Source organism: Pundamilia nyererei, unplaced genomic scaffold (assembly GCF_000239375.1).
Source record: "Pundamilia nyererei isolate P.nyererei 1_Seehausen unplaced genomic scaffold, PunNye1.0 scaffold00184, whole genome shotgun sequence".
NCBI classification, from domain to species: domain Eukaryota; kingdom Metazoa; phylum Chordata; class Actinopteri; order Cichliformes; family Cichlidae; genus Pundamilia; species Pundamilia nyererei.
The window spans coordinates 639,537-647,813 of NW_005187585.1; the positions used below are offsets into that span (position 1 = coordinate 639,537).

The window sequence follows — 8,277 nt, forward strand, 5'->3', positions numbered from 1 at the left end:
TCACCAGAGCCACATGACTTCTGAAGTGCCTTTAAAAGACCTTTTAACAGGTAAACTTCCTTATTACTGATACACCACAGTGATTTATGCACCCAGTGAAAGGGTGGCTAACGACTTGAGATCTGACCTTGGCTGTATTGCAGGCTGACAAAGATACTCCAGCATGTGTTTCTATATCTAAGTTGAAAGGAGACAATCAATTGTTCATTGCCTATCAAATCAGTGTTTCAAAGTTTTTATGGTTTAACACATGAATGATACTGACTGAGTCATGCTGAAGAAAAATTTCCATGTGGAGTGTAAAGATCTGCACACTAGATCTCTCCTCTTCCCTTCTGCCTCCCCATCTCGTTTTTTTTCTTAATCAGACTCCAAAAGGCTTGTACACCTAATAAATAATAATAATAATAATAATAATAATAATAATAATAATAATAATAATAATAATAATAATAATAATAATACATTTTATTTAAGAAAGCGCCTTTCAAAACACTCAAGGACACTGTACACAAGCAATAACAACAACAAATGTTATAATTTACAAAATAGTAAAGCTAAAACGTAGAGCAAATAAATAAAATACACTAAAGTAGCAGGATGGAAAAGTTTATGTGGATTAGGCTATTGTGAACAGGTGAGTTTTGAGTCTGGACTTAAAAAGAGGGAGGGAAGTGAGGTTTCTTATCTCAGGAGGAAGGGAGTTCCAAAGACGGGGGGAGAGCAGCAGAAAGCCCTGGACACTTTGAAGCTTATGGATAGATTTTTGACTAAGACCAAAAAGAAGAGAGTTGCAGTAATCGATCCAACTAATACAGATATTAGTCTTAAGCTTTGAGACACATGTTCATTCCCAGGTTTACAGTGTTTTTGGTGGTTAAACAGACCCAGGCCTTGTCTCATTTTACACTGCGGCTTTCTTATTAGAGTCAGTGATCCTCAGGCCTTGCTGACTCTCCCGCAGCCGGGACATGAAATTGCTGCGATTCTTTTTTATTATCCAGGCTGCTTGACTTTTGCCAGATCTGCTTTAATAAATTCACAGTATACAGCTTTCCTCAGAGAGCTGTTGAGCGGACACTGTGAGCCTGTGGTAGCAGGTGCATATGCACCAATTTGTACAGAGAACAAGGGAGTCTGCACTCTCGTTAACATCCAAATCACTTGAAAAAGGCAGAAAACCCCTTTGCATAATCTATCAAGCCTGCAATGTGAAAATATTAGCAGACAAGATTCTCGGCATTACATCATAAACAGGAAGCAATAGACTGCAAATTAAAGAGTGGTCAAACCTTTTAGCTCCACTCATCTATTGCACTAATTGTACTGCATTATGGCATTCAGAAACAAAATAAGTGACCTGGACTCAAATATGGTCTATTTAAAAAAAAAAAAAAGACAAGAAAATTTTAAGTGCTGGATAAATGTTCTCTCTTTTCTATAATCTAGCAAAGACCAAACGTGATCCTTAAAATGAAAAGGAGAAAAAGTCAAACGCGAAATAACTCGCAACTTCTGGCTTTGATGGCTGTAATGTAGCCTTTGATCCAAGAGTAGCAGCACTTCTCTGAAAATTCAGCTTTTTTACATAACTACTACACATAGAAGTGTTTTCTTGCAATATTAAACTCAGGTAATATATACAGTTTCATTATCATTAATAATAATGATAAATATTCAGGTAAAATAAACTTTCTGTATATATATTATCTTGATCAAATCAATTCAAACCACCCTGGTTTGAATTGATTTCAGTGTTAGCATTAACATTAACTTGCAAATAACTAAGAAAAGGGTATCCAAGAATCAGTTTTTTTTAATCATTTAAAAGTAAATTATTAAAGAACCTTTTAATCATTAATAACCATTATCAAACAATGATATATATCGAGGTAGGTAATCATTGATATGTTCATTCAGACAGGCTTCCACAGTTGTTCAAAGCGCTTATTTCGAGCCTGTCCACATTAAGATTATACATGCAAAAGCAACCCAGCAAACCCAGCGTGAACTGTGAAAAGATAAATAAACACCTTGAAAATTTTTATGATTTTGAGTTTTCTATACAACGTGCCATTTTTAGCACCACTGCTCTTTATCAGAAGCAAATGCAATTATGGGGAGGCTTGTCAAATTATGTAACTCAAGTCACGAGTCTAAAATTAAATAGTCTTAGATAAAGCATTAGATCTGACCCCAAGGGCACTGACAATAATCAGTGCAGTGTTAAAATGAGGCATTTAAACTACAGTATTCACCTCACTAAAATGATTTCCTAAAGCTCTTGTACTAAAAGCAGCAGATTGTGTTAAATTTCTTTTGGTTTAAACAAAAATGTAACTTTTTGGATCTTCTGGCCTTATTGCGACATCAAGGTCATAGCTGTGAGGTCTGAAGATTGCAAGTTATAAAACTAATGATCGATAATCAGCAACGCTAAGGTACGTTATTCGGCCATGCCATCAACACATGATCTGTGCAATAATAATTTTGTAATCATTCATCAGCTCCTATTTCCATCAAACCCAGGAGCCAAAGATCCAAAGAACTGTCTCCTTGTTTTATTCCAGTCAATGAAGGGATAGCGATTTATAGTGTTTAAACGAATAAACGACACCGTCCGAGCTGACAGCAGAGTGACATATTACAAGACAGTGCGACGCAGAAACGCTTCGAAACACTTCCTGGGTAACCTTTGTTAGAATGTCGGGTTCATTTTTCTTTTAAGTGGTCTTGAGGGCAAATTGGGCCTTTTCCTGCTAAGAATAGATTTAAGATAAGGGTGTCACATAGGTGACAGAGATAATGGTGCAATAATGATTGCATTCCTGACAAATGATGCGTGTCAGAGGGGATGAACAGGGTGGCCTTTCATTGTAAACTGCATGTGGGTTCTGCAGATCTGCTTGCGTCTGCTGTTGCATTAGCCCCCATTTCTCTTTAGACCGTACCATACATGCACATGCATATCATCATTTTCTGCATGAGGACCTATTTGTAAATGTTTTATTTAAAAAAACATAAAAGTCTAACTGCTTCTAAATCTCTGATGGCATCAGCCACACAGGGGCGTGGCTGAGGACTCTAGGAACAAAATGCCTGCTCAGCAGGACCAACCATGGGCTTACCAGGAGCAGGGGTGTTTTAGGTTTAGTTAGGTTATTCTGTGCTTAGTTAATATTAGTGTGTGTTTTTGTTTTCCCCCTATTGTGTGTAAATGGTTTGGCCAAATCATTATAAAAGCTACCCTCATGTCTTTGTAATTAGGTCAGTTTGTGAGTTAAGTTGTGTCTCACTTTGTTTTATTTAAGTTTCTGGAAATTACTTTTCGTAGAGTTATATTTAGTTGACCTCTTTTATGGGCCTGCTAAGTATGTTTTTGAATTTTGGTAATTTTGGACTTTTTGAGGGTTAAAATAAAGAAAACCCTTTTTGAAGATATTTTTTTTTGCCTGTGTCCTCTTTGCTTTGGCTGCTTGGTCCCTCACAATCTCCAATATTAGCCTGTGGCGCTGTCTTGCTCCCCTTCCCTCTGTTGCTGCAGCAATGTTGCAAAACTGCTCTCCTAGCTTACGAGCGGGCCATGTAAAAAGGCTTGAAATTTTGTAGCGTGCTCACATGTAAAACAGATCTCCCCGCATAAGAAGCAAGAGGCACAAAACACAGAGACTTTGCAAGCAATATTTTAAAGTGAAGAAAATTCTATTTATTTTTACATCATTGGATCCAACGAAAATCAATGAGAAACCTCCACCACCAGCTGAGCAAGCGACAGGCCTGTCGTCATGATATGACACTCAAGCACACACACACACACGCAGGCGTACGCGGGCACGCACGCACAAACAGGTGCTCTAATGTTTTCTAGATGAAGGCACATAAACCCATTGAAGGTCACAGTAAGGCAGAGTCACAGCGCTAAGGAGAAACCGTAGACCATAGAAATTAGCAAAGGAACACTCCAGACTTTGAGCAGTGGGCCGAATTACAGAATCTCTGCTTAGGACTGTTCTCTCTTCCTCTGTCTGGAAGAAAGACTGGAGGTGAGACCGAAACTACAGGAAAAAGATGTTCAGGTGCAGCGGGACGCACATCCCACACCTGTTTTCCATGTGACCTTTTCCTATGCAGGCAGGCGAGCAGTGAGAGTTTCTCCTTGTCGTCAGAAAACTAGCAGTGCTGAGAATGAGGAAGTCCTTCCAATTTTTTTTCGTCCTCATTTCGCTTGAAAGCTAAACAATGGAAGTAATGCTTGACAAGTCATAGAGCAACACTGCCACATGTATCAAAGTAAACAGTTGGGGTTGTTTTTTGTTCCTTTCACTCTGACACGTGATTGTGGCAGGATACAGTATACCATCATTCAAAAAAAAGCAGCAGTACAAACTCTTGAGAGTTGATTTTGCATCATTTAGAAACAGTAACACCATAATGTAAATCACAGTTTGTCGTGTTGCCTTTCATTGCATGACTTCAGAGAACAAGACACCACAGAAAGGGACCGAAGTGCACACACAGCAGCAGCAGCAGCATCCATTTGGATCATCCACAGATTGGATTTGATTAGTCTACAAAGCACTAGTTAGACATATTACCCTGTATCCACTCGTATACATTCCTGTGCAGAACAATTTAGCTGTGCAGAGTTTCAAACACTCTCTCTCTTCCATTCTAAGTTCACATGAGGAATCTTGTCCCTGAGTCTTTAAACTATATCGTAAAAGATCCATTGCATCCTAATCTCCCACCCACTTCCATGAACATCCATGAACATCCATGAACATCCATCTCTTATTATCTATCTACAGACATTCATTCATCTCGCAGGTATGGGTTAAAGGGAGCTTCAGCCAAGTTCTGTGTAAATCGATGAATTGAAATACACACCCCCTGGCAGAAGGGCGGACAATATGACCACCTCGCACACTCACACGCATACAACAAACATGTAGTCGCACACGGACACTGAACAATTCACACACATTAAACAACACACGTGGCTTTGCTGTTGGAGTTTGGTATGCCACAGTAATGTCTTAATGGCGTTTCAGCGTGCAATGGTTGTGCGGAGCTTGTGTGCGTTCATGTTTGCAAGTGTGTGTGTGTGTGTGTGTGTGTGAATATGCATATGGATTTCCATGGACACTTCTTGTTTGCCAGGACATCTACTGATGCGTGTGTCCCTGTGTTAAGTAAGGGCATACTCAAACGTCCCTTTCTCCAGCCCCTCAATGCCATCAGCCCAGTTGGAGGAGGGCATACTGCTGTAGGGGTCCAGCAGGATCCTGAAACACCTTACTATTAGCAGCCCCAAAAACACAAGTAGCATCCCCACAAAGGCAAAGGCTGTCTTCTGCTCCAGAGTCAGAGAGTGCGCCATCATGTCGTTTCCGCTCATGGCAGCAAGGGAGTGGTTGTAGTGGACGCTGCTCATGGTAAACCAACATCTAGGTGCCTCATCTCTCCTCTGATAGGGTCAGGCGTTTAGAAGCCTGCATGTTACCTGGACAGAGTTTAAATGATGGTGTCAGCTATCGGCCATCATGTCTTGTGAGCAGATCCATTTCAATCAGTCTGTTTAAGTGCAACAGTTAATGCATAGACTGTAGAGAAATTCATTCAAGGTTTCCTGTATCTACATAAATGCCTCTATTGAATGTTCGAAGATTGATCTCTCTCATTCTACAGATCACCCCCACCCCCCCTGTAAATTTTGCAAAGAAATAAAAAAAAAAAAAAATAACAACCCCAAAACCCAAAGAGCATACGTGAACCGAGGAAAGAGACAAGCTCGACTCACTGAAAGCGAGGCATCACTACATGTCTTTAAGTCAGGTTAGAAATACAGTGTGTCGCAGTGCATAGCCAGCCGTTACACATAAGCAAAGCAGTGAGGAATGAATGACTACATCGCATCTTGTGAAGATGTGACGCTATATATGTTCCGCTCACAGGAATGGAATCTCTACCTGTTGCATGTAAGCAGATGCCTGCGCGACAGTGCAATTCCATTAGACGGTGAGAGGGAAACCGTAACTGACCAAATATAATCAAAAAATTGGTGTGGTCACCCAAGTGGAAGTCTGCACTTTCCCAATCCCCCAACCCCAACCCCAAAATCTTTCACATGAACACAAGCAGCAGGTGGCCAGAGTGAGAGGACAGGAAGCGGTGAGGGGGTAAAAGAGAAGGGGGATACATACAGATAGGAAAATGAACAGGGAGGACAGGGAAAGACAGACGAGGAGGAAGGAAGCAGAATGATGAGGAGGACACTGCACAAGTGTGGATGGTGAGAGAGAGTGAGAGAAGAGAGAGCGAGGCAGTGAGGTAAGGTAAAAGAGAGAGGGACTGCATTGACAGATTCTCTAGTGAGGATGTCTTAGGGAGAAAAAACAGGCGTCTCACCATCATTATCGTGCCATCCTTACAGACCTGTTGCTGCTGTCTCTTCCGAACAACTCCTCCTTCTTGAAGCCTTCAGATGTATATCCATTAATTCATCCATTCCTGGCATTCTGGATGTGCTAGGCTAACTGCTCATCTAACCAAAAAGCCAGAGGTGAAGAGATTAAAACAGAGGAAGGGAAGCGGAAGGCTGGATCTAGCTATTATATGTCTATTCTGAGAGATAGAGCTCCTGTCCTCATGCTCCTTTACTTGCCGCCCGCTGCTCATTATCATTCTGTTTCTCTAGCTCTCTCTCCAGAAGCACGCGCGCTTGCTCCTGCTGCATGGCAACCACTTGTTAGTCTCACTCAGCTGCTCTGCTGCCTCAGTCATTCACAACATTCCCTCCCACCCCAACCTCAGCAGCACCAGGATGAATGCAGCAGCATAAACAAGCAATCTGCCTCATCTGCTTCTTCTCTCTTCACTGTTCCTTCTCGGGGCTTATTTGGGGGCTTTCTCCAAAAAACAAAACGTCTCCAGCAAAAATCAAACAGGGATCTCCTGCTTTAGCAGGCAGGGGGAGTGCTCCCTCTGACTGCCTCTGGGCTGTAAATGCTGCTGCAAAGGTATTTTTGGTACAGCACAGCACTATCCTTCAAGCCGAGTTTGATGATGTGTCTTTAATTGGTGCAGTTGGCTGTGGCCAAATCGAATTAGCCCCCTCTCCTTAAAGGCTTATCCGAATGCAAGCTGCCCTGACACGGCGAAGGAAAAAAGCCAGTCATTTTAAGAGATATTAATGTAGTGAATGAAAAGCAGTATTGCACAGAAAACAAAAAACAGATCAAACAGCAAGTACTTGATTATTAACTATAAAGGAATGCAGCAGTGAAGCATCTGGCCATCTGTTTCATTGTTATTCAGTAGACATTCAGATGAACAATGTTGTTTGTTGTCACAGTGGTGCAGTGGCTCGCATCTAAGGATAAGGCATGTCATGAGGGAGATTATCATCACCGATGCAACCTTAGATGGGAATAGTTTCTTCATATTGGATTCGTGCCTCTGCAGTGTAAATTTTAGTATTGCTTTTCTTGGATCAGCAGCTATTTTTTAGACTTATTGTTATTACTTTGCTGTATTCAGGTAGAAATAGGCAGCCTGTTTCAGTATTTCAGACAGTGTTTGCAATTTAGATGCCACACTGCACGGGTAGTTTCATCATTAGTCTTTTTACCTTGTTGTTCTTATCAACTTAAAGCCCAAAGGTTAAAATGAAAGTCTCTTAAGAGGTGCTATTGTGAAGATACAGTGGAGTAGTGTGGCTATCAGTGATGAAACGCATGTAAACTGCATGTTATTATCAATCCATTGATTGATAACAAATTTGCAGAGAGGATTTCACAAGTCCATTCATGTCAAAATTATCAGAAGTTCAATTACTTGCCTTTATCATATCATTAAATGCACCTTTACTTGTGTATCAAGGTGAAAGAGGAACTGCTGAGGCATTAACTTGTTGCATAAAGCATATTAGAATATTATCCAAGCGATCAGGAGAAAGGCTGATACTGAGAACTGTAAAACAATTATTCTAAACTGCTCTAAGAGAAACTTTAATGAATGTCTTTTTGCGGGGTTATACCGTCTCAGTACAAAGACTGATTTGCAAAGATTGTAATTACTCCAGTTGGCTTTCCCGTCAAACAAAACTGCTGCAAATACTACTTCTCCAGGGAGCTGCAAGTTAATCAAATCAAATTTTATTTTCATTAAAAAAAGAAAAGGTCTGGTACATTTTTGCACAAATACACAGGGCGATCGTGGCTCAAGAATTGGCAGTTCGTCTTGTAATCGGAGGGTTGCCGGTTCGAGCCCCGGCTC

General features: G+C 40.8%; 1 protein-coding gene across 3 annotated transcripts in view; it reads right to left on the reverse strand.

Moving 5' to 3' along the window:
- Window positions 1-3,701: 3,701 nt before the first annotated feature.
- Window positions 3,702-8,277, reverse strand: part of ctxn2 (cortexin 2) — a 7,937-nt gene continuing 3,361 nt past the window's right edge. The window contains exons 2-3 of one of the 3 annotated variants that reach the window (XM_005746857.2): window positions 6,409-6,544; window positions 3,702-5,503 (exon numbers count right to left, since the gene is read on the reverse strand). In XM_005746857.2, the coding sequence (XP_005746914.1) occupies window positions 5,189-5,434 (246 nt within the window). In that variant the 5' untranslated portion in view covers window positions 5,435-5,503; window positions 6,409-6,544 and the 3' untranslated portion in view covers window positions 3,702-5,188. Of the gene's footprint in view, window positions 5,504-6,408; window positions 6,822-8,277 lie in introns of those variants that run through there. The other 2 variants (XM_005746856.2, XM_005746858.2) reach the window with 2 other exon arrangements.